A 27224-nucleotide genomic window follows, 5' to 3' on the forward strand; every position below is an offset into this window, starting at 1 on the left:
ATGACGCCAGACGACGCAGGCTCGCAGAGGGGGGCGTGTCCGCTCCCGCCAGGACGCGGTATTCGACGCGGGGGTCAGAGCCGCGGGAGCCGAAGCGCGGGCGGAGTCGAGGGCGGCGGCCTCCCAGCCCTTGGAGGCCCAGGAGCGGTCCCGGCGGCGGCGCGCTCCGAGCGGCCACGCGCACGCACGCCGGCGCGCTCCGGGCGGCTCCGCGCGCGTACGCACGCCGGCGCGCGCGCCCCCGGGAACCCGGAAGTGCGAGGGAGCGGAGCCACGTGGGTCGAGCTGCAGCGCAGCTCGCATGGGGGAGGCTATCCCGCTGGCCGCCCCGGTGCCGGTGGAACAGGCGGTGCTGGAGACGTTCTTCTCTCATCTGGGTATCTTCTCTTACGACAAGGCCAAGGACAATGTGGAGAAGGAACGAGAGGCCAACAAGAGCGCGGGGGGCAGCTGGCTGTCGCTGCTGGCGGCCTTGGCGCACCTGGCCGCGGCCGAGAAGGTCTATCACAGCCTCACCTACCTGGGGCAGAAACTAGGTACCTCCGCCCCGCCCCCGTGCCCCTGGAGGAGGAAGGAAAGGGGGTCTGACCCCATTTAGCTGAGGCTTGGGCTTCCTGTTTGTGTCACTCCTGGCGGCAGGATGGACAGTGCATTTCCCAGGTCTCCTCCCACCGCCCTGCAAGCCCCGCCCATCGCCCTGTGGCGCTGATAGATTGATTGGCCGACTGGGCGGGTGTTTTTTTTTTTTTGCAGGGCCTTGCCCCAAATCCATCTGTTTACCATTTGCTCGTGCATGGATTGGTGCTATAAATGAGAAGTCAACCAAACTCATTTGTCCTGTTCTTATAAATAGTAACACCACGATGTAAACGGCGATACAGCCAGGTCTTATTAGTGGACACTGACCTCTTACGATTAAGGTGCCTTGGTGTTACAGATGGAGTCCTACCACCACATCATAGTACCTCAGGATCATTTTAATGAACGAAGAATAAATGAATATGGGCCAGGAGAGACAAGAAATATGACAAACACTAGCAAGAGGAGACTTAAGGGGAAAATGGTAAACACTCAAGTATCCCTAGTCACTCTTGCCCCTGAAAATTAGATGCACAGACTGATTCAACAGACTTAAACTAGTAGAAACAATTCCTATGTGTAGGTGTGAGTAGATAAGGAAATAGTGCAAGAGCCAAGGGCTGTGCATACAGAATATTACAGTAACAAATGTTCGAATCTCAGAGCTTTTGAGGTATTTTAGTACTCTGGCCTCTCTTAGCTCCTTTAATTACCAAAGGTACAGGGGATCTGGTGCGAATGAAATGTTCACACAAATATTCACAAATATACAAAAGAGAATAGAAAGGTAAAATTGAGTGTAAATTTCATTTTGATTTCACCATTGTATTGCCTGAAGGTGATCCACTCATTGAATTTTTGTTAAACACTCAAAGGACAGGGCCTCTTGAGAGCCTTATGTGATAGCTCTTCAGATAACAAATAGTCTGTTGATTTATTGGTGAAATAGCTTCACCTCGTGTATGTTTTCCTCCTTTTTTTTTTATAGTGGCACTTTTCTTAAATGTACATGCTAAGATGTTATTCCCTTTTTACAGGTTAGCAAATTGTGTACGTCATTGTGAGTAGATGATAGAGACCACACTTGAACAGTTGCCTTTCAACTGTCAGACTGAGTGTACTTATATAATTTAATGTGTTGTATATAATATATGTGTTATGTTTGTGTGACTGTTTATGAACGTGGAGGAGGATTCTAGCTGGAATATTGAAGGTGGATCATAGTCTGACAGTTTTGGTTGTTTCTGCACTCTTCTTACCTATAAATAATGGTGACTGGTCCAAGTGCCATGATTCTTAAAGCTTTTTTTTTTTTTTTTCTGCTTTGCTCATCCAAGGGAATTTGATGAAAGCTATGGACTTATAGTTATCCCAGAAAAATGACACATAATTTTACATATAATCTGAGAAAGTGCAGTGGAATTTCCTAAGTCCTGTTTGTGGACTCCAGTTTTAAAAATCTGCTATTCTAGTTGTAAATTACAACAGCCGAGTTTTTATGTAGCCAGAACTGTCTTTCTGTGTGTTAGAACACGTGCATGAGTCTTTGTCTCTGAATGGAGCTGTGTGAAGTGGCCTTTACTGTGTAAACTGATGAGATCTGCTTGAGCCCCAGCTGGCTTGGTTGAGCCCCAGGGCTGTCCTTGAACCTGACCTTCACAACAGTTCACACTATGAAACATGTGCAGGCACTGGTTGGCTTACAGACGATCTCACTTCTCAGTAAATGTTGAAAATGACATGTTTAACTTTCGTACCTCATTAGTTAAATGTGCAGAGTATTAGTGCAGTAAATATAAGTTCTAGAATTTAAATTTTTTTTTTTTTTAGCTGGTCTGGGGATGGAACCCAGGGGCATTCAACCTCTGAGCTATACCCCCTGTCCTAGTTTTTATTCTTTAATTTGAAACAGGGTCTCACTAAGTAGCTGAGGCTATCTGCGAACCGAACCGTGATCCTCTGGTCTCAGACTCCCGAATGCTGGGATTACAAGTGTGTGCCACTACACCTGGCTCCTAGAATTTAAATTTTAACACTGCAAATATTTTAGTTTTTTTTTTTTTTTGTATCGGAACATAAGTGATTCTAATAGGACTTAATGATTATCAGGTTGACTATTAAAACGTAGGAAAAAAGTATGTCACATTTAAAACATTTCCTATGTTCTACAACTGCTTTTCTAATTAGGAAGTTTATATGATTTTCTTTATAAGGCAAAACAAAAAGCTTATGTATACTTAAAAATGGTTCAAAAGTCTTTTAAGCTTCATTGAAGTAGAATCAACAAATTTGTGTATACTAAGATGTACAATTTAGCCGATCATGGTTATGTATGCTTGTAATCCTAATACTTGGGAGGCTGAGACAGGAGGATCACAGATTTGTGGCCAGCCTCAGCCAATTCATGAGACCCTCCACAACTTAACGAGGCCCTGTTTCAAAATAAAAAATAAAATAGGGCTAGGAGTGTAGCTCAGGGGTAGAATGTCTCTGGGTTCAATTCTCAGCCCCCCCCCCCCAAGAACAATGTGACATTTTGGTATATATACTGTTTACACACACACTGCAAAGTGATCAGAGTCAAGTTAATATATTTATCATTCACATTTTCTGTTTCTCTTTATATCTATAAAAGATACACTGTCTTAGCAAGTTTCAAGTAAGAGAATCTTTTTGACTTCAATCTTTGGACTGGATTTGGGGCTATAGCAGCGAGAATCCTGATTACAGATCTAACAAGAACCTTCTTTTCCTGGGGGCACCCTGTTACTGAAAGACTAGGTGGGATCTTTATCTTGGCACTTCCTCTTTGAGGAGAGGATAAGACCTGTTTGGGAGAAGATTGGCAATTTAAATATGCTGACTCAACGCCAGGAAAGGATTTTAGAAGGTTGTACTTCCCTCCCCTTTGTTTCAGTACTGGAAGGTTTCCTCAAATATGAATGCTGAAATTTGGCATAGTAGAAAATGACTTGAGAACTGATGTTTAACAATTACCATTAGCAAGAAGTAATAGAGTAATATGGCCAAGATGTTTTACATACTCCTCTAATACACTTGAAGTTTCATGATGTAAGATGAGCTGTTGACATCTTGAAAAATAATGGGCATTTATAACTAGAGCCCTCTGAGAACTATCCAAAATAGTATTTTGTAAATTCAAAATAATGAGTTCAAAAGAAGAAAGTTGAAGCCGGGCACGCTTGTAATCCTAGCATTCAGGAGGCAGAGACCGGAGGATCGTGGTTTGCAGACAGCCTCAGCTACTTAGTGAGGCCCTCTGCAACTCATTGTGACCCTGTTTCAAAATGAAGAATAAAAAAATAGGGCAGGGGTGTAGCTCGGAGGTTGAATACCCCTGGGTTCCATTCCTAGACCCACAAAAAAAAAAAAAAAAAAAAAAAAGGAAAGAAAAATGTCAGGTGTTTCTGACCGTTTGTTTCCCAGCGTGGAAGAGGACCAGTTCCAGTTGGATATTCCAAACCAGGATAGATGGGATTGTGCTCCTGAAAGTTTTGAGAAAAGAGACCTGTTAAAAACAAATGCATCGGTGGTCTCTCTCTTCCTTGCATTGGTTTCATTTTTGTTTCATGTGCTAGTGATTGTGTTTATCAATTTAAGTTTGTAAAGGTATTCTTTGTTTCTATTCCCCTAGATAAGGGGAATCTGATTGAAGGTAGTTGTCCATTTTTCAGTGCAAAGTTAAGCTTTTCATCAAGGCCACCTGTTTAACGGTGAAGGTGAGCACATCGTTGAGGTTGCCTAGCTGTCAAGTAGATAGTTTACCATTGAATTCCCAAAGCTCCATTATGTATTGGACTTTTCTTTTTGTTTTTTTTTTGAAATACAGGGGATGGAACCCAGGAGCATTCTACCTCCAAGCTACACCCCCAGCCCTATTTTTTATTCTTTATTCTGAAACAGGGTCTCACTGAGTTGCAAAGGGCCTCACTAAGTAGCTGAGGCTGTCCGCGAACCGTGATCCTCCGGTCTCAGCCTCCCCAATGCTGAGATTACAAGGTGCGCCACCACGCCTGGCTGGACTTTTCTTATATCAGTTATCCGTGGAAAGGGAAGGGACTAGGCTGTTGAGCATGTGCTTTCCAGACATATTACAAATATTACTTCGTTTTGTCTTTTTAGCAACTCTATTACTAGTTTTCTATTTTTATTTATTTATTTTGGTGGTACTGGGGGTGGAACCCAGAGGCTTTCTACCTGTGGGCTATACTCTCAGACCTATTTTAGATTTTATTTGTAAACAGGGTCTCACTAAGTTGCTGAGAGCCTCACTAAGTAGCTGAGGCTGGCTTTGAACCTGTGTGATCCTCCTGTCTCAGCCCTCCAAGTGCTGGTATTACAAGTGTGTGCCACCACGCCTGGTTGTATTGCTAGTTTAAGTTAACAACTACAAGAACAATTAAAGTTCCAAGTGGCTAGGTAGTCTGTACAATAAACAGCTTTTTAAGTTTGGGAGCTGGGATTTGAAACCAAGGGTTTCAGATTTCCAAAGCTTTTGAGTTTTACCTGGTATTTTTGTTACCTTCCTAAGCTATGAGATTTTTTTTTTTTTTTTTTTTTTGGTCCCAGACATGAGTACAGATGCCTATTGATTCCTTACTCCTTCTACAAACTCAGAACTAGACTGAATATAGGCATGGTAGGAAGCAGACCCTCCAGGGTACAGACCCAGATAAAATATGTATGGTGTCATGGTTGATCCACCTGTATCATATGTTTTTTTGCTGCTATTAGTAGGAGAAATTATGTTAATATTATTCATTATGAGCCAGGGTGTGGTGGCACATGCTTATAATTCCAGTACTTGGGAGGCTGAGACTCCTTAGAAGGACCACAGGTTCATGGCCAGTCTCAGCCACTATAGTGAGGCCCTCTGAAACTTAGTGAGACCCCGCTTCAAAATAAAGAATAAAAAATAGGGCTGGGCTGTAACTTGGAGGTAGAATGCCCCTGGGTTCAACCCCCTAGTTCTACCAAAAAAAAAAAAAAATTACTCAGTGTGTTTAAACAGTATATTAGAGAAAACACTTTCTACGTACTAGTAGTTTGTCTAGGGAATTAGTATTACAAGGATGACTAACCATTCAAGTTTGTCCAGGGCCAGTGGTTCCCAGAAGACAGGACTTTGTTTTAAAACTTGGACTAAGCTGGGTGTGGTAGTCCACACCTGCTCTTCTACTAAGGAGACTGAGGTTTGAGGACTACTTAAATCCATGAATAGAGCCCTGGCAACATAGCCAAACCCCACCTCAAAAAAAAAAAAAAGAAAAAAAGAAAAAAAAAGAAAAAAAAAAGAAAAAACCCACAAAATTATATGTACTAAAAATATCTCAGGAAGCCAAACTCATGGCTAAACCCGAAAAGTCCTGGGTAAACTTGATCACCCTGGTAGTGAGGGATGTAAGATTCATTTCTTGAAACATAAACACTGAACTAAAAACAGTATTGTGAAATAGTTCATTTATTGTGTTGATACTTTACAAGTGCCTTGGTAAATGATTTTCAACTCTGATTAATATGTTTAGAATAGTACTGCATTCATTACAGCATTCTGGGTTTATCGGGAGAAAATTTAAACTGTCGCCCGTCTCTGAGATTTTTTGTTTTTGTTGTTCCTAGAAATCATGTTTTTAAACATGCCCTGTTTCTTTTCATTCCCCTAATGTCTTGCTTCTAGCCCTCTGATGGGATGCTGACTTGATAAAAACATCCATGAAGCTGGCTTTCTAATTAGAAAATAATTGACCATGTATAAATACAGAAGTAAATATATGATATCTCTGCTGTTTAATCCTTTCTGACTGTCATAAAGAACATAGTTGGTCTTAATTTTTGCTTATTTCTTTTGGAAGTTTTGATACAGTAGCAGTAGCAATACTTAAAATTTGTTCCTGGGCTTAATAATTCACATTGTGATGCTTATTATATTATATATAACCTATAGTATCAACCTTGTAAAGAGTGCTGAGATTTTTTTTCTCTTTTTCCTGAGATCCCAGAATGTGTTTTTGCATAAATGGGTTGTCTGTGTATGTATTCCATTTTCTGGTATGGCCTAAAAGAAAAAATTCAAAGGAAGATGCAACTCTAAAGGAGAAACAGGAAAAATTTCTGATTTACCAAAAATAACAAAAATGTTTAATGATTCAGGCGTTCTGTTTTGTTTTAAACATATTTCTGTGAAAGAAGGGCTTTTAAGATCCAAGTTAATGTTATTTGTTAGGATAATTATGCTTCATAATAAATCTGAATGGTCATAAAAGTGGAGTAAAGGGGAATTGGAACATAAGTAAGAAAACCCTTCACAGGTCAACTTCTCCACAGGTCATCTGCTGCACCAATGAATCATACCAGGTATTCATTTAGCTTATTCCTCAGAGATGTTATGAATCATAAAGTATTTGTATCCTAGTCACAGAGTCAGGGAATATGGTAGATGCAAACTCATTGAATTTTATAGGTTTCAGTCTTTCTTTTGGCTACTGGAGGTGTTTGGTACTTCCGATTCATATCCTGACCTGTCTTGTCCACGTGTCTTTTGCTACCAGGGGGCCAATCTTTCTTCAGCAGGAAGGATTCCATCCGCACCATCTACACTTCCTTGCACAATGAGCTGAAGAAGGTGGTGACTGGCCGCAGCACCCAGGGTGGGACTGCTCCGCATGTTGAAGAACTCCTCTCCCACCTGTCAGAGCAGCTCTGCTTCTTCGTTCAGGCCCGGATGGAGATCGCAGACTTCTATGAGAAGATGTACACCCTGAGCACGCAGAAGTTCATCAATGCTGAAGAGCTCGTTGGCCTTTTGGACACCATCCTCAAGAAGTACAGCTCTAGGTCAGTATAGGGCAGGAGGGAGGGAGAGGATATGGCAGCCCCCTTTGTGTGTGTGTGTGTGGGGGGGGGGACTGGGCATGGAACCCAGGGGCATTCTACCTCCGAGCTACACATCCAGCCCTATTTCTTTATTCTTCATTTTGAAACAGGGTCTCAATGAGTTGCAAAGGGCCTCAATAAGTAGCTGAGGATGGCCACGAACCATGATCCTCCGGTCTCAACCTCCTGAATGCAGGGATTGCAAGTGTGTGCCACCACGCCTGGCTTGTGGCAGCCCTCTTAATCCCATACAGGTTCTGAGATCTTTCCCACTCTTAGGAAGATCTGTAGTGAAATAACTGATGGAGAAATGACTATCCTATTTTATTCATATTAGTTAATTAACATGTATGCATGAGGTAACTTTGGGTTTAGTTAATACCGTTTTGGGTGGATACTTCTCTAGAAATAATAGCAAAGCCTGAGAATGAAGTAATCTTTAAAAGTTGTATTATAATCGAGGCCTGCTTATAATCCCAGTACTTGGGAGGCTGAGAGAAGAGGATTGCAGGTTCCAACCCAGCCTCAGCAACTTAGTGAGACTGTCAGCAACCTAGTGAGGCCCTGTTTCCAAATAAAAAATAAGCTGGGCATGATGGCGCAGGTTTGTATTCCGGTACTTGGGAGGCTGACAGAAGGACTGCAGGTTTGCAGCCAGCCTCAATAACTTATAGTGAGGCCTTCCCAGAGGACCCATTTGTCTTTATAGTGAGACCCTGTTTCAAAATAAAGAATAAAAAGTTGGGCTGGGGGTGGAACTCAGAGGTAGAATGCCCCTGGGTTCAATCCCCAACAACAATAACAACACACACACACACACACACACACACACACACACACACACTTGTATTTATAAAAGCCTAGTGTGGTGGCACATGCCTGTTATCCTCGTACCTAGGAGGCTAAAACAAGAGGGTCACAGCTTCCAGGCCAGCCTTAGCAATTTAGCAAGACCCTGTTTCAAAATAAAAAATGAAAAGGGCTGCGGGTATAGTTTGAAGGTAGAATGCCCCTGGTTTTAATCCTTAATACCAATAAATAAATAAAAACTATGAGCTAGGCATGGTGGTACACACCTGTAATTCCAGTACTTGGGAGGCTGAGATCGGAATTGAAGGTTCTAGGACAGCCTCAACAAATAGTGAGCCTCCCAACAACCTAGTGAGACCCTGTTTCAAAATAAAAATAAAATAGAATTGGGAGTGTAGCATGGAGGTAGAATGCCCTTGGATTCAGTAACACATACACACACACACACACACACACACACACACACACACAATTTAAAAAGTTGTATTCTAAGCCGGGTATGGTGGTGCACACCTGTAATATCAGTACTTGGAAGCCTGAGTGACACAGGAGGATTACAGGTTCTATGTCAGCCTTGGCAATTTAATAAGACCCTGTTTCAAAATAAAAAGCCTGGGGGTATAGAATGCCCTTGGGTTAAATCCTCAGTACCACACATGCACCCATGCACACACCAAAGTTGTATCGTAGCTGCCTTTGATACTTAGAAAAGAGTTCCATAACAAGAGAAATGTATATAAAGTAATGGGACTTTTAAAAAACTATTATTTAAATAAGCGTTATTCCTTTCTTCTTCTTCTGATGTAGCTATTGTTGGAAATTCCTTTTTAATTGCTTTCAGAATCCATGGTATATAGTTTTTTGTTTTATACTTCCATAGTGGAGACAGACATTTTTGAGGAAGATATGCTTCCTTTTTTCCCCTATTAGTCAAAAAGTTATTTGGATGTGAGTTTGTTTTGTTTTAAGGATATTGACCAATTGGAAAAATCCTTTTATTTGAAGGATATCACTACATATAAAGAAATGAAACTGGTTGTGATGTATAGCCCACTGCCTGATCCAAGAAGCAATACCAAAATAATTTTAGAAGCATTGCCAATATCACTGAGGCAAATGAACCAGTTTTACTTTTGTTTCCTTGGAGTCTGGCATAGTGGCTTGCACACAGCAGGTGGTCCGTAAGTGCAGATTGGACAGTAGAGAATGATCTTTTTGAAGGATACCACTCCTTTGGATATGTGAATTCAGATATGCTTCCTTAAAACAGAAAGGTAGATGTGTTAATAGAGATTTCCCAAATAAACAACAGTATCCATTTGGCTAATGGAACGGGGTGGGAACAAGGCAGGGAGATTAAGAGACTTCATGGAGGAAATAGAATCTCAGCTGAGCTTTTCTTTTTCTCTTTTGTGGTACTGGCATTTGGATGCGGTGGTGCTCTCCCAATGAGCTATATCCACAGCCCTTTTATTTTTTATTTTGAGGCAGGGTCTTGTTAAGTTGCCAAGGCTAGACCCCAGCTTTTGATCCTCCTGTCTCAGCCTCCCAAGTACTGGGATTAGAAGCATGGGTGATCATGCCTGACAGCTTCTCATCCTTAAGCCTTGGTTAAAATGTCAGAGAGGTCTTCTCTTACTTTCCTACCAGAGCATCCCTCTTTGGGTGACTATCCTGTTCCCCTGCTCTGTTTTCCTCATAGCACTCCTTGCCATCTGAAATTACTGTTATTCACTTAGAGTGTTGTTTCTTTCTTGTTTTCCAAAACAAAAATGTTTGCTCCATGTTAGTTTCTGTTTTGGTGCCCAGAGCAGAGCCTAGCACATAGGAGGTGCTCATTAGATGCTTGTTGAATTAGAGTGTATAGCTGTGTTTCAGGGTGAGAGTTTGTACTGAATTTCTTAAATTGTGGGAATATCCTCTGGGTTCAGTCTCCAGTAAAACACACACCCCTTCTCTCTCCTCTCTCCCTCTCTCCCTCTCTCCCTTCCTCTCTCCCTTCCCCTCCCCCCCCTCAAGATTCTCTATTGAATTGGGTCTAGATTAACATGGTTTGCCTTTTCCTAGGATAAAGTCCTAGTTTTGGTAGGCTTTTTGATTGGCACCTGTGCTATACCAAACATTTCTTATGTGATTCCAGGGCTTTAGAGAAATAATTCATATTTTGGTGTTCTGTTCTATTCAAAACCTTAGTCCTCTTCCCAGAGGACCCATTTGCCTTTAAGAAAATGTTTATTTGCCCTGATGTAGTTGATCCATGTAAGAAACTCTTACAAAAATTTTGTGAATAGGGTTATCTTTCAAATAGTATACTGCCTTTGCATTAAAAAAAAATTAACAAGTGTGACGAATACCATGGAATCTAATCCTTTGGCCTTGATGCAAAATGCAGATCTCATGTGAGTTATTGCAGTATCTGATCTGCTTTCAGAGATGAACGGAAAGTGGGTTTTGTTTTTTATTTTCGGAGCCAGTGTGTTCAGAGTACAATGCAATGGCTTTAAAAGCTTCCTCTTTTGGTAAGCTTATGACATTATTAGGCAAATGTAAATTTTCATTTAAGAATCACAGTCATTTGTGATGCTGAATTTCAAAGTGAATTATTAACAAATTGAGTTATATGAATAATATAATGATTAATTATGTAAGAGTTTCATTGTGTGCCATTTAGAAGAAACACAAAATTAGCTTGTACAGGATTGGAGTGTTTGCTCTTCCTTGAATATAATTGAGAAGAGGTAGAAAGTGTTTATTCTGTCTTCAGATTCTGTAGACTTTGTTTTGCATTTATCTACCTGTTTTGTACAGTGGACATAAAAGAAAATTTTTACTAATCTTTCTATTTCATAGTTAAAACAAAAATGGAATACAGATTATAAATGTGAATTAAGCTGGGCATGGTGGCACACCTCTGTAATTGCAGTACTTGGAGGCTAAGATAGGAGGAACACTAGTTTGAGGCCAGCCTTAGCAACTTAGTAAGACTCTGTTTCATAATAAAAAAAAATATAATAGGGCTGAGGGTGTAGCTCAGAGCTAAAATGCCCTGGGTTTAATCCTCAGTACCACATTAAAAAATGTACATATGTACTCTCCTGCATCAAGACTATAATTTTCAGAAATAATGCTTTTTTTGTGTGGTATTGGACATTGAACCAGGGACGTTCTACCTCCAAGCTATAACCCTACCCCTTTTTAAATTTTTTACCTTGAAACAGGGTCTCACAAGCTTGCTCAGAGAGCCTTGCTATGTTGCTGAGGCTGGCCTTAAACTGGTGATCCTTCTGTCTCAGCCTCCCAAGTACTGGGATTATAGGCATGTGCCACACCTGGCTGAAAGGTAGTGTTTCTGAAGTAGAATTTTGTGTTAAAATATTACACAAACCTACTTTATATTTTCCTCCGTTTTGTGGAGCGTGTCAGCTCGCCCTTCCTTCCTTCCTTCCCTTCCTTCCTTCTATTTTGTAGAGCAAATGTTCTCTGCAAATAGCTGTCAGTGTCTTCTGTATCAAACTCGCTTCAAGCTGCCCACCGTAGTTTAGGTGTGTATTTTTGGACTGCAGCCGTGTAACAGATCTCCCCCATAATATGAGTTGTGAATAACTATGAGGCACACATTAGAGTGGAAACAGGGAACTGATGCATCATAAGACTAATCTCCATGTCTTGGCAGACTAACATTAATGTGAATTTTTAGCTCTTTTTGAGGATGAAAAATAGCTTCGACATTCACGTTCATCTTTAATAAATGTCGAGCATTTAAACACTTTTAGTGTGTTGCGGTGGGAGAGCTTGTTCAGAATTCTTTCTGAAGGTTGCACAGGGAATTTATGTCCTTTCAAGGAGAGCATTGGATAAATGATGGTTTTCACCTGAAAACAGTAGAAAAACAACAGAAATATTATATGTATAAATGGTCCCTGAGTTAGGATGGTTTGACTTAGGACGTTTTCAACCTTAGAGTGTTGCAGAAGCAGTACCACAGTAGAAACAACACTTTAGATTTGGGGTTTTCATCTTGTCCCAGGCGAGTGATGTGCAATACAGTAATCGCCTATGACGCTGGACAGTGGCAGTCAGCACCTCCCTAGTCAGCCACCTGGTCACCAGTGTAGATAGCCTGCTCTTGGCCAAGTGCACGGTGATGTTCTATAGGTGTATAAAAGCATTTTTAATGCCAGGCGTGGTGGCGCACGCTTGTAATCCTAGCATTAGGGAGGCTGAGACCGGAGGATCGTGGTTCGTGGACAGCCTCGGCTACTTAGTGAGACCCTTTGCAACTCAGTGAGATCCTGTTTCAAAAAGTAAAGAATAAAGAATAGGTCTGGGGGTGTAGCTCGGAGGTAGAGTGCCCCTGGGTTCCATCCCCAGTATCGCAAAAAATCCCAAAAACCCAAAAAGCATTTTTAACCTAGGATATTGGATATTTTCAATTTAGGATGGGGTTGTTGTGACATAACCTCATTGTAAGTCAAGGAGCATCTCTGCCAGAGTTTTTTCCAACCTCATACCATTTTCCCATTGCTTAACTGTCCTTCTGTGTTTGTATCCTTGGCAGATTTTCCTCATAATTTAAAGCTCATAAGTGTGGGTCAAGGGGTCTAAAGGCTAGGGTGGTAGGAGCCTTCATATTTAGAAAACAGGACATTTATGCTAGTGTGTGTGTGTGTGTGTGTGTGTGTGTGTGTGCGCGCGCGCGCACACGCGTGCGCGTAGGCTTTTGAATGTTTATTGCAAAACATGTAATGTTTGAGGAGTTCAAAGATTCCAGATATAGTTTATTTTTCTTTTAGTATATAATTAGACTTGACCCTCCACTAATGTTTTAACTTCCCCATCTTGAAGGATGTTGTATTAGTTAGCTGAAGGATGTTGTATTAGTTAGCTTTTTGTTGCTGGGACCAAAATACCTGACAACAACTGAAAAGGAGGAAAGGATTCTTTGACCCCTAGTTTCAGAAATTCAGTCCATGTTCCACCATCTCTAAGACAGAAACATCATGGTAGCAGGGCATGGCTGAGGAAAGCTGCCCAGGGCAGCCAGAAAACTGAGAGAGAAGGGAAGGGACCAGGGACAGACCTAGTCCCCAAGGCCATGTCCCCAGTGACCTAGTCCTCCAGCCAGGCCCCACCTGCCTATAGTTACCACACATTCAAATCCTTAACCCAGCAGTGGATTTATTCACCATGAGATTCTGATTCAGTTATTTCACCTCTGAGCATTTCTGTATTGCCAACACATGAGGTTTTCTGGGGTACATTGCATATCCAAACACTAATAAATGTTGAAGTTAAAATGTGGATAAAAAGACAGGTGTCATGACACATGCTTGTAATCCCAGTACTTAGGAGGCTGAGACAGGAGGTTCAGAGATTCAAGGACAGCCTCAGCAAGTACAGAGACTTTCATCAACCTAGTAAGATACTTTTTTAAGATAAAAAATAGGGCTGGAGGTATAGTTTGGAGATACATTGCCCCTGGTTTCAATCACTAGTAACAACACACACACACACACACACACACACACACACACACACACTGGATAATAGATGAAAATGATGTTTTATGTAGATAACTATTTTCTATTTTTCTTTTTTCTTTTTTTATTTATTTTTATTGGTACATTGTAATCATATATCACATTGGCATACAAGACTTGAGAAGATATACAAGCACACATCATCAAATTAACCCTCATCCAGCCCCCATCTCATTCCCTCCTCCACCCTCGATCCCATGCTTGTTTGGTGACTAACTTTGATCACCAAAGAGGCTCCATCCTCTCCTATTCCACACCCTCTGATTGGTCACCTTAGTTGCTTCCCTATAGGGCCCTTTCTATAGCTCAACCTATTCCTGTTGCCCCTTTCCTCCTAGTTATTGCTGATTAGGGGAAGCATATGGTTTTTATTTTCTGCAATATTTCTCTGTGTGTGCTGCGTTGCAAGTACCGATCCCACTCTTGACGGCCCAAGTAGTGGCCTGGCTACCCGGTGGACTGATCCAGACCTCGCTGGCTCAAGCAGCGGCCTTGCCTCATGAGAGGCCCCAATTCTGGTCTCGCTGGCCCCGACACCATCCTAACCCCTCAGCTGGCTCCGATCCCAGCCTCGGTGGCCCCAGCACTTGTCTAGCCTCAAAGCAGGCTCTGATCCTGGCCTCAGAGGCCTCAGGAGCAGCCTTGCCTCACGGAAGGCTCCGATGCCGGCCATTGGCCCCGGCACTGGCCTAACCCCTCGGCAGGCTCTGATCCCGGCCTCGGAGGCCCGCCTCGGAGGCCCCAGCACCGGCCTTGCCTCACGGCAGGCTCCGATCCTGCCCTCACTGGCCCCAGCACCGGCCTAACCCCTCGGCAGACTCCCATCCTGGCCTTGGAGGCTCCAGCACTGGCCTTACCTCATGATAGGCTCCAATCCCAGCTTAGCTGTGTTCGTCACTGGCCTCACTCCTCGGCAGACTCCAATCCGAGCACCCTCTTCGCCCAACCATTTGTCCCAAGTTCTCGAGGGTGCGTGGTGGTAGCGTTCTGCCTCTGGGATTATTACTTCAAAGGTTCCAGGTATAATGCATCAGATTTCTGCCTTCCCTGAGTACTGGCCACTGCCATTGCCACTGCCTCCACCATTTCAAATCTTTCCCAAGCTCTTTTTCCACTCTGAATGTTGTCCACTGTTCCTAAGCATGTGCGACAGTAGCATTCAACATTTGGTGTAATTTCTCCAAAAAAATAAGGTTGGTAGGATCCGATTTCTGCTTCTCCTGAATACAAGTCTCCACTGCCATCGTGGAGACCGCTTTCAGCATCGCCTTTCTCCTTGGTCTCTGCTAAACTCTCTCCTTACAGGTGATGTCCAAGAGTCTTAACAATGTAGAGAAGAAGCAGTCCTCCTTCGTGGGGAATTTTTCCAAAAGTTCTAGTTCATTTGGATAAGTTTTGTCTGCATCTTTAGTATCCTGGCATCTGCCACGGACTTCTTGACCCCTCTCCGATATTTTTCTTTTTTCTTTTTTCTTTTTCTCTTTCTTTTCCTTTTTTTTTTTTTTAATAAGAGAAGACAGTATGTGTGGTTTGAGGAGGTTGTGGGATCAGGCACTCAGTAGCACTGTGACCCGGCCCGGTCCAGCGTGCTCCGCACGACTCCGCCTGGGGCCCAGAGTCCTGCCACCTGGGCCCCAGCTCTTCCTGGGGTCCGGCGTGCTCCGCCTGACCCCCATCCGGGGCCCAGGGCCTTGCAACCGGTCCCCGGTTTCTCCAGGGGTCTGGCGTGCTCCGCGCGATCCCGCCCGGGGCCCAGAGTCCTGCGACCCGGGCCCCGGCTCTTCCAGGTCTGGTGTGCCCTGCCCGACCTCTGCCCAGGACCCAGGGTCTTACAACTGGGCCCGGTTTCTCCAGGGGTCTGGCGTGCTCCAAGCGGTCCAGCCCGGGGCCCAGAGTCCTGCGACCCGGGCCCCAGCTGTTCCAGGGTCCAGCGTGCCCCATCCAACCCCTGCCTGGGACCCAGGGTCTTACGACCGGGCCCGGTTTCTCCAGAAGTCTGGCATGCTCCTCTGTTTTTCATATATTAATAAGTTTCTATCTTATAATGTCCAACCTGGTCTAGTTTGGACTCTCTTAATCTAATCCCTTTAGTCATGTGTTAATTTTAAAACTCTACATACACTCATGATGATTTTTTTCCCAGTTGTTTAATGGTGACTAACATCTTTCTGTTAGAAAGGAGGCAGTGCAGAGCTGTGTGAGCAATGTCAGTTTTATTATCGGTGAAGCAATTACATTAGAGGGGTCGGTCCTATAAATCATCTCCAGAGTGCTTAGGACATAAGATACACTCAAGAAAGGCAAATTCTTCCTCCCTTGACAATGGGGTCGCTTGCTGAGGGGCTCCCGTAGCTTTGGGTCTCTAGGAAAGTGTAAGGGCTTGATGTGGGTTTCTCGAAAGGGAGCCTGGCAGACAGTGAAGCCCCCTGGACATTTTTCTCAGAAGGAAAAATCTGAGCAAGAAGGCTCTAAGTGGCCCATACAAAAAGGACTCTCTTTAGCCAATTTATTTCACTGTTACAGAACTTCATTTAAGTCACAAACAACAGACAAATCTAACAGGCAGAGAGGTTCAGGTTTTGTTTTGTTTTGTTTAGTTTTGGTGGTACTGGGGTTTCTGGAAGCCCTTCTACCTCCGGGCTATACTCCCAGACCTATTTTTACATTTTTATTTGGAAACAGGGTCTCCTAAGCCAGCGCGCGTGGCTGGCTTCGAACCTGCATGATCCTCCTGTCTCTGCCTCCCAAGTGCAGGGATTACAAGTGTGCGCCACCATGCCCGGCAAGGTTCAGGTTTTAACATAGTCCGTTACCTCCTTTACTGGATTCCTACTTTGGTCATCTGTTCATGGTGTGTGTGTGTGTGTGTGTGTGTGTGTGTGTGTGTGTGTGTGTGTGTTACTGGGGATTAAACCTCGGGTCTCCCTCATCCTAGGCAAGTGCTCTACCACTAAGCTACCGACCCAGCCTACCATCTTTTCTAGAGAGAAAGGCGTGAAGGGAGTAGGCAGCTATTGTTTCTCCTAGAAGGAGCACAAAGCCACAGTTACCCTGTGTCACAGTTTGCCTCATAAATGATATGGGAAGCTACTCCCGTGGAAGATGGCTATTAAGAAACTAGATGAGGGTGTATTCATTCAAGTCACCCCTCCATGCCAGTCTGGTATGGAGCTGTACCTACCCTCTGTATTTCTATCTTTCTAATAAAATTCTTAAAAAAAAAAAAAAAGAAACTAGATGACACACCTGGCTAAGAAAAGACTTTCTAAGGAAGTGAATGGCAGAGGAGCCCTGACGAATCAGGAAGACGCACTGATGAGAAGGTTCCACTCTGGCCTGCCATAGTGTCTGCGCCCTTCTCCCCAGGAATGGAGGATCATCCCACGGGTCGTCCCTTCCCCTCCAGGGGAGTATGTTATATGTGAGTTAGAGAGAAGCTCATGAGTCACAGAATTACCTGCTGAGTAAATACCAGATTGATTTAAAAATGTGCACATGCTGGGTGTGATGGCGCACACTTGTAATACCAGCATTTGGGAGGCTGAGACAGGAGAATCACAGTTTGCAGACAGACTCAGCTACTTAGTGAGGCCCTTTGCAACTCAGTGAAACCCTGTTTCAAAATAAAGAATAAAAAATAGGGCTGGGGGTGTAGCTCAGAGGTAGAACATCCTGGGTTCCATCCCTGGTACTGCAAAAAAAAAAAATGTGCATGTATATATTACAAATTGCAAAATACCGAGAACATTGTACATATGGCAGATAAGAAGTAGAATAGAACTTATTTGTATATGTGTGCATATACATGGCCACCATATAAAGTATCTTTCTTATTGCAGAGGACAGTTAAAAAGTTCTAAAGATATTTTGTCTAAGACAAGTGGGAATAAAATCACATGCTGTCTTAACCTCTTTGTCATATTATTGCATTTTCAATGATTTATTTAATATCTGGAAAAAGTAAAAAGAATAAGAATGTGGCTCAAGTTGAAAAATAACTAGATTATTTAAGGCCTTGCTATAGGCTTTCTTATGGGTTTTAGACTTTATCATAAATGGGAAGAGAAGCCATGTGTAGTGGCACACACTTGTAATTCCAGTACTTGGAAGGCTGAGACAGGAGGATTGCAGGTTTGCTGCTAGCCTCAGCAATTTAGTGAGACTTTGTTTCAAAATAAAAAGAATAGAGCCAGGCATGGTGGCATACACTTGTAATCCCAGCAGTTGAGAGGCTGAGACAGGAAGATTGAAGTTCATGGACAGCCTCAGCTACTTAGTGAGGCCCTGTGCAATTCAGTGAGACCCTGTTTCAAAATAAAAAAATAGAGCTTGGGGATATAGCTTGGAGGTAGAATACCCCTGGGTTTCATCCCTAGTATCACTAAATAAATAAATAAATAAATAAATAAATAAATAAAATAAAATGGGCCTGGGAGTGTCGCTCAGAGGTAAAATGCCCCTAGGGTTCCATTTTTAGTATCACAAAACAAAAAACAAACCAAAAAAATGAAGTGACCAACATGTTAGATATTTCCTAATTGGCTACCATTTTGCTTTTAACCAGAATTAATTATGAAGGGCATTTGGGATCTAGGATTAAATAGGGGCTGTCTGGTAAGTCCTGTCTTTCTTCATTTAATAAAAATTTATTGATTGTCCACTAGGTTCCAGATATAGGGTTATAGTGTATATTCTGTACAATTGGTTTAATGCTTGATGGAGTTACTATAAACAGTAAATAGGTTATCTGTGCTATGTATGCAATCAACAAATGTTTTAGTGACTTAAAAAAAAAATTCCACCTCTTTAGGATCACACCCTGAAAAGAGAATGCCTTGTTTTGATGATAAATGTTAGTTATACCATTTCCAAGAGAAATAATTTGTGTGTGTGGGTTCCGGACATTCTAGCTCCAAGCTACACCCCCAACCCTATTTTTATTCTTCTTTATTTTTGAAACAGGGCCTCACTAAGTAGCTGAGGCTGGCTGTGAACCTGAAATTCTGTCTTAGCCTCCCAAGTATTGAGATTACAAGTGTGTGCCACCACGCCCAGCTCAAAATAATTAACTTAAGAAAGAGTTATAACTAATTAGCTGGGGGTGGTAGCTCATGCCTGTAATCCCAGTACTTGGAAGGCTGAAACAGGAGGAACACAGGTTCAAGGCCAGCCTCAGCAATTTAGTAAGATCTTCAGCAACTTAGTGAAACCCTGTTTCAAAATAAAATAAAATATGGCTGGGAATGTAGATAGGAGGTAGAATGCCCCTGGGTTCAATCCCTAGTACTACCCAAGACAAACAAACAAAAAATGAATTTCTCTGTATTTGAAAAGAATTAAGTCACTACACTAATTAAAACAAAAAACTCCAGGCTATTTCCAGAGGAGAATATCTTGATATCATCCTGAGTTGGTGAAGTCATATCAAGATTTTAAAATAAGTCAACATAGAATTCTTCCATCTTTTCTTCTCAAAAGCAATATTTGCCCATGTATTTTGTTTTTCCTTTGGGGTAGAAAATAGCAATGTGGAGTAACATTTGCACTTATTTCTAATCTTCCTCTCTTTTAGATTTCACCACCCAATCCTTAGTCCTTTGGAGAGCAGTTTCCAGCTGGAAGTTGATGTCCTGAGTCATCTCCTGAAGGCCCAGGCCCAGGTTTCAGAGTGGAAGTTCCTCCCATCTCTGGTTAACTTGCACAGTGCTCACACTAAGCTGCAAACCTGGGGCCAGATCTTTGAAAAGCAGCGGGAGACCAAGAAACATCTGTTTGGAGGGCAGTCTCAGAAGGCCGTTCAGCCCCCACACCTTTTCCTTTGGCTGATGAAACTGAAAACCATGCTCCTGGCCAAGTTTAGCTTCTACTTTCATGAGGCACTGAGCCGACAAACTACTGCTTCAGAAATGAAAGCATTGACTGCAAAAGCCAACCCAGACCTTTTTGGAAAGATTTCTAGCTTCATCAGGAAATACGATGCTGCCAATGTGTCCTTAATTTTTGACAACCGTGGTTCAGAGAGCTTTCAGGGTCACGGCTATCACCACCCCCATTCCTACAGAGAGGCCCCGAAGGGTGTGGACCAGTACCCAGCCGTGGTTTCCCTGCCCAGCGACAGGCCAGTCATGCACTGGCCCAATGTCATTATGATCATGACGGACCGCACGACCGACCTGAACAGCTTGGAGAAAGTGGTCCACTTCTATGATGACAAAGTTCAGAGCACCTACTTCCTAACCCGCCCAGAACCTCATTTTACTATTGTCGTCATTTTTGAGTCCAAGAAATCTGAAAGAGACTCCCACTTTATTTCCTTCCTCAATGAGCTCTCACTTGCCCTTAAGAACCCTAAAGTTTTTGCAAGTCTGAAACCTGGATCCAAAGGTTAATGAGTGATTTGTGTGAAAGATTTTCAAGACTGGAAATTGTGTTAATTGCTCTGATGATCTACATTGGTCTATGACTAGAATTTACATCCATTCATGCTTCTTTCAGAGCTAAATTAAAGACAAATCCTCCATAATTGTGTTGCACACTTTATAAGCAATTAAGGCCAATTTAATTAAGCATCCAAAGAGTAATCTAGGAAATGATCATGGTACTACTGTGTATTTCCATGGTATGGCAAATTTGCTTCAGTATTTTCTCCAGTGTTTCATGTGGACTGAGTATTTATTGGCATTTGATTTTTCTTTCCAGATGTTTTTTTTATTATTTTAAGCATTGTGTTCTAATGCACTTGCAAACTCTCTCTTCCCTTTCTTCCTGGAAGAGTAATTGGGATAAAGTATTACATGGGTATATCTCATAAATTGTCCAGTTAACATGGAGCTAATAGTTTTGTAACTGTGATGTACAGATTAATATTTTTTATTCCACAGTTAGGATCTTGGCACAAAATTTCTGTTGGTTATTGAAGGTGAACCAATTGGTAGTACGTCAGGGTTTGACAGTTCAGAAGATCATCATGCCAACTGTAATGGCCAGGGGTTCTTTTGGAGGGTTCACCTACACTTGTTCACCTTTATAAAGTTTAAATTTTTCACTGTTTTAAAGTCAGCATAAGCTATCTTGTGGACTTCTTCATTCTTAAGCATATGATCTCCTTGACTTTTTGTATATCACTTTTCTGCTGAAATGTATGTTCGTGTTTGGCTCCATTTTCTGATTTTTTTAGGCTTAGAAGGCATGCAGTCTTGATTTTTCAGCCATTTTTAGCTTCTCATGCAATGTAGCCTACTTTATAAAATCAAAATGAGCGTCTTGATACTTTAAACTTGTAAAAAATCAATTGTGCTTTCAAAAGACCTCTTCATCATTGAGTAATCAGCTTGGTACTTAAGCACATCCAAACTTGGGTTTCATACCTGCTTCTTACAAATTAGTTTTGACACAGCTGGGTGTGGTAGAACATACTTGTAATCCCAGTACTTGGGAGGCTGAGACAGAAGGATTGTACAGGTTTGAAACCAGTCTCTGCTACTTAGGCTGTCAGCAACTTAGTAAGACCCTGTTTCCAAATAAAAAAAAATATAAAATAGGTCTGGGAGTGTAGCCCAGAGGTAGAAAGCACCTTGAGTTCCATCCCAGTACCCCCCTTCCCCCCCACAGACATATATGTTTAGAGGCTGTGCTATGTCTTAGCGTATTCCTCATTTCTTTTTTCTTCAGTAAGTGTTTAATGGGAAGTAGAGATGCATCAGGGAGGCATAATGGACTGTGGAGACCTTCCTTCACTTCTGTTATTGATTCAGAGTAAAAAGAAGTCACAAAGAATAACTGAGTTGTTACTACTTGATAGTTCTTTCAAAGCTTGTGTAAAGTGGAATGGTCACAGAAGTCTTGTTTCTCATGATTACATGGAGCCTGTTTTACTGGGCGTCCACAGCAGCCGTTCCAGCTTCATCAGCAGAGCCTTCGCCCTTCCCAGCCTGTGGGAAGACTGGGCTGACCACCTAGTCTGGACTACCTGGTAGAAGAACCCACTGGCCTGTTTTCTGGAGAGAACATTTATTTTTCATTTCTTTATTTCTCTCATCATGATTTGTAAAAAGCAAGTTTGCTTTAATTAGAAAATAGTGGTTTATCTCTGCATTTTATTCACTCAGGTTTTATAAAAATATGAACAGATTTTACAACCTTGACCTTACTTAAAAAGTTGAAAACAACTGGAACTAAAAAGTCAAATAGCTTTTCCTCCCTTTTCTTTTGCCAAGGAAATGAAAAATACTTCTTGGTGTGCATGTATTAATTTTTCTTGATAAAACCACCATTAGCCTTAAGGACAGGGTCCCCCATGTACCTAAAGAAATATATGCTTCAGTAGAACATAGAGAGGGGTGTAAACATATGTATTATAATTAAATAGTCAAATATAGACATAAATGAATCTCATATTTATTTTGAAACAATTTACAAAGAACAGAAGGCAGATGTAAATGTTAAGAGAGTCTAAGACGACATAAATTAATAAATCACTGCGGCTGTCAGAGACTGTACTGGAAGAATCTTTGAAGATTAAGTATTGATACTTAAATCATTTCTTAAGCTTTTCACTAAAGTTTAATTATATTAAAAGAACATTTTGGTTCAAGCAAAGAAACTCATTTTTCACTGTCATATTTTTCCTCTAAATAGTAATGAGATGATCTGTAACCTCTGCTTCCTGAATTGGGAGAGTAAGTCTGTACATTTCTGCAGACCATCTACTTGGACTTTGTTTCTGGGCCCCAGCCTAATAAATTTTATGGGTAAATGGGACTGTGGTCAACACTAAGTTTGCCAAAGGTGTTTCATTTCAGGGTACTGTTTGGACACCAGCTGAACATTTACAGCTTTGTCCTCTCTTGAGTCTGTCCTGATGGGATGTGTCATTTTGGGCAGTGTGTTAAAAGAAAGCCAACTTCTTAGCTGAGGAGCCAGTGCCCTTTTTATAATAGCTTTGTACCTTTGCACGTATTGGTAGAAATTTGCTTTTGAGAGAGAAGGTAACTGGCACTTCATTGCACTCTGGGGGGCTCACTTAGGTGATTTCACACTCTGTCCACCTTATTTTCTTTTCCATTTTTATTGGTGCATTGCGATCCATCATGATGAATTTGAGAGCGATAGAGACCTACATGCACTCCAGCTTGGTGAGCTCCCCCCCTTCACCCCGCTTCCTCCCCTTCCTCATGCACAGTTCTGATACTGGCATTGGTAATCTTGTGTATGGACATCATGCCAGTTGTAGTGTTTACCTCATCAAGTCTTTCCCCACCTGCCTTCCTCCTCCAGGGTCCCTCCTCTCTACAGGGGTTTCTTTCTTTGTCTGGAGTCCTTTCTGTATCCCAGTTTCTCCCTAGCTTTTCCATATGAGGGGAAACATAGGACCCTTCACTTTTTGTGACTGACTGATATTTCTTAGCATAATATTCTTGAGTTCTATCTATTTTTCTGCAAATGACATGGTTTTGTTCTCCCTTTTTACCTACCTCTTGACTTGGGTGTTTTTTTGTTTTGTTTTGTTTTGTTTTGTTGTTGTTGTTTCTTTGGCAAGTTAGCCTTTTGAGTTCAATTCCCCTGCCTGTAAAATGGGAATATAGAAATGTGGGTTTCTCTTTTTAAAGGATCGTGAAAGCTGTCATAAGATCATGTATATAAAAAAAGCCCTTAAAAACTTATTGGGGCTTGAAAGCTGCATAAATGAAAGATGAGCCTCTCTTCCCTAAAGCTTGACATCTCTGGCATTCTTTCTCTTCCAAGTCCATGCAAACCTGTGCTTAGTCATGAAGTTCAAACAGTACTTAAAGAACTGGCTTAGAAGAGGAGGCAGATAAATGCCTAACCGGCACACCCACTCTTCCTCTTTTAGAATCCTTATGGTTCTTTGTTCCCAATTTTTTATGGTAGGTTGATAGCATCATTTCAATTTTTTTTATATTCGCTGATTTTTTTTTAGAAGTATATTCAAGTCTCCAGCTGTAGCCAGGCACAGTGGCATACGCCTATAATGCCAGTACTTGGAAAGCTGACACAGGAGGATTGCCTGTTGAAGGCCAGTCTCAGCAACTAAATAAGGCCTTGTTTCTAAATAAATAAATAAATAAATAAATAAATAGTTGGGGGTATAGCTTGGAGGTAGAATACTCCTGGGTTCAGTTCCCAGCACCAAAAAAGAAAAATCTCTTAACAAAAAAAACTCCAGCTGTAATGATGGCTGTGTCTTCTAGGCCTTGCCTAGATAGGTTAAATCACTAGAGGCTGCAAACTGGTGATACTCTAATATTCTTTTAATTTAGTATTCTTTTAAAAATTTTTAATTGATGCATTGTATTCATATATCTTAAGGGGATAAAAGATTCTGGAGACATACATGCACACATCACCCACTTAGCCCATACCTAATCCCCACCCCATTCCCTCCCCATCCCTCCTTCCCATGTTTAGCTTAGTGATTGACTTTGATATGTTTAAGTACATCATGTGCTTTAGAAAGTTTCCCTCTTCCCCCCTCCCATCCCCTCAGTTAGGTCTCCTTATTTGCTCATCTATAGAATCTCCATTATTTTTCTCCTTTTTTTTTTGTTAGCCAGACTATCTCTCTATAAAGAGACACTTCACTTTCAACTATTTGGTTACCTTGAAGTACAAAAATTTATATTTCTATATATAAATATATAGAAATGGTTTGGTAAAGCCAGGTGTGATGGTACATTCCTGTAATCTTAGTACTTTAGCGGCTGAGACAGGAGGATTGCAGATTTGAGGCTTCAGCAACTTAGTAAGATCCCCTCTTCAAAAAAGGGCTGGAGTGTGTAGCTCAGAGGTCATATACCCACAGTTTCAATCCCTAGTACCAAGAAAAAAAAAAAAGGAAAGAAAAAAAAGAAATGAACAGATCTGATATTTTGGCCTTTTTAAAACCAGTTTTTAAAATAATGAATTAGTTTCTTAGCATCTGCCAGAGACATTGGAGAATTTTATAAGGATTTTTGCCACTTTTAACCCCAAATTTGAAACAGCAGCCGACTACCTCTCTTACTACAAGATACTTTTATGTAATTGTGGGAGGCATACCCCAGAGGGGTTCTACCACTGAGCTACACTCCAACCCCTCCCCCTTTTTGAAACAGGGTCTCCTAAGTTAGTGTACACCCACCTTAAACCTGCAGTCCTTGCTGGGTGTGGTGGCACACGCTCGTAGTCACAATACTTGGGAGGTTGAGACGGAAGGATCCGGGTTCGTGGCCAGCCTCAGCGACTTAGTGAGGCCCTCCACAACTTAGTGAGACCCTGTTTCAAAATAAAGAATGACGCCGGGCGTGGTGGCGCACACTTGTAATCCCCACACTTGGGAGGCGGAGACAGGAGGATCGTGCAGGTTCGAAGCCAGCCGCGCTGGCGTGAGAGACCCTGTTTCTAAAACATAAAATAGGTCTGGGAGTGTAGCCCGGAGGTAGAAGGGCTTCCAGGAACCCCAGTACCACCAAAATAATAATAATAATAATTAATAATAATAATAGTAGTAATAATAATAATGATGATGAAAGAAAGAAAGAATGAATGAATGAAAAATAGGGTTGGGGGTATAGCTCAGAGTTAGAATATCCCTGGATTCAATCCCCAGTACTGCAAAAGCAAAACAAAACCTGCAATCCTCCTATCTCTGTCTCTCAAGTACTGGGATCACTATAGAGCCTGGCTCCTTTTATATAAGTCTTATGACCTTCCCTCATTTCTTCCTTCTGGTTTTGCTCATCACAACTGTTGACTATTTTTCCTCCAACCCTCCTTTCCCTCTTTCCTTTCCTTTTCCTTCCCTTAGTTCCTTCCTTCCTTCCTTTCTTTTTTGTGGTGCTGGGGATGGAACCCAGGGGCATTTTACCTCTGAGCTTCACTCCCAGCTCTGTTTTTGTTCTTTATTTTGAAACATGGTCTCACTAAGTTGCAAAGGGCCTCACTAAGTAGCTGAGGCCCGCAAACTCTCACTAAGCTGTCTGCTAACCACGATTCTCCTGTCTCAGCCTCCCAACTGCTGGGATTACAAACGTGTGCCACCACACCTGGCCTTCCCTTTGTTTCTTTTTCTTTTTCTTTGTTTCTTTTTTTTTTTTTTTTTTTTTTTGTGGTGCTGGAGATGGAACCCAGGGGGTTTCTACCTCCAGGCTACACCCCCATCCCTATTTTATAATTTATTTGGAAACAGGGTCTCACTAAGTTGCTGAGAGCCTCACTAAGCAGCTGAGGCTGGCTTTGAACCTGTGCTCTCCTCCTGTCTCATCCTCCTAGGGGCTGGGATTACAAGTGTGCACCACCACGCCTGGCTTCCCTTATTTTCTGATATCTCTCACCAGTTCCCTGTTAGTCACCTCCCATCCCTGCCATGTATGTCTCAGAGAGCCTGGTTTCTGACCCAGTTAATGGGAAGCATCTAAGAAGACTCATTTTGATTGTTTTTATAACCAGTTAGGCATTTTAGGCAGTAAGCATACGTGTGTGTGTGGGGGATTTAATATTGACACTCATGGGTGACTGTAAGGAAGTGTGGCCACTTCATGAACACTCGAGACCTTAAGCTAACTATAGCCCACCAGTGCTGTTTGCAGCTAGAAAGTAATTTGGCAGAAAACATTACTTGCAACTAAAATCTTTCTAAGTAATTTTTACTATGAAATGTTTTATTAAGGATCATTTTTTGTCTATTTTCTCCAATTATTCAGGGTATACAGGCATTAGATTAGCCTTTGATTTTTTTTTCTTTAGGTTTAAAGGAAAAAGATTTTTAAGTGAAAAAGAAAACTCATACCCTCTGATTCTCCAAGAAAGCCCTTTAGGTAGAGTTTTAATTTAGCAATTCCCTCTCTACTTTTCTATCAGGTTCCTGTTTCCAATGCAATTATTTCATGGCCTTTTGCCTGAATTATGCAAAGCAGCTTCTCCAGAGGAAATGAGTCAGAAGAAATGGGCTTGATGTGCTCTTCTGCCTTGGGAGACTTCTCTTGGTATCATGTAAATCCATAAGGCTTCATTAATGGAAGTATTTTGACTTGTCTGCATGTTTTTTTCAGTGGGCTTTTGATGACAAGGTCTATTTCTGGGATACTCTAAGTTTAAAACCATATGGTATGTGTAGGATATCAATGCTAGAAAATAGAGAGGGACAAGTGGAATCTCTTCTTGTAGTCCTCTACCTGACATCAGAAGCTGGAGTTGGGGCTCTGAGCCCTGCTGTAACCCAGGAAGGGTCCTGAAAGGCAGCTGCCCTGCAGTGCATTCTGCAAGAGGGCTGCTTAATAGTCAGTGGCAGCAGGAAGAGATGCAGGACGGCTCTTGACCTTGATCTAGGAGAGGAAGATAGTGGGATTTTTGCTCACTTTGTCCCTAGGGTGTGGAAACTGCAGAGTAATTTTGGAAGAGTTA

General features: G+C 42.0%; 1 protein-coding gene across 2 annotated transcripts; it reads left to right on the forward strand.

Annotated features, from left to right (window-relative positions):
- Positions 1-301: 301 nt before the first annotated feature.
- On the forward strand, positions 302-26755 carry KICS2 (KICSTOR subunit 2; the record flags this gene model as incomplete). Of its 2 annotated transcripts, XM_080705087.1 has the most annotated exons (4): positions 302-536; positions 7149-7434; positions 19396-20207; positions 26682-26755. In XM_080705087.1, 4 exons carry the CDS (start codon positions 302-304, stop codon positions 26753-26755), a joined length of 1407 nt encoding a protein of 468 aa, XP_080561213.1. The 2 variants fall into 2 exon arrangements, with proteins under 2 accessions (XP_080561213.1, XP_080561214.1); XM_080705088.1 differs by lacking the exon at positions 26682-26755 and having other exon boundaries at positions 302-377; positions 19396-20212.
- Positions 26756-27224: the final 469 nt, after the last annotated feature.

This window comes from Muscardinus avellanarius (genome assembly GCF_963383645.1).
Source record: "Muscardinus avellanarius genome assembly, chromosome: 11".
NCBI classification, from domain to species: Eukaryota; Metazoa; Chordata; class Mammalia; order Rodentia; family Gliridae; genus Muscardinus; species Muscardinus avellanarius.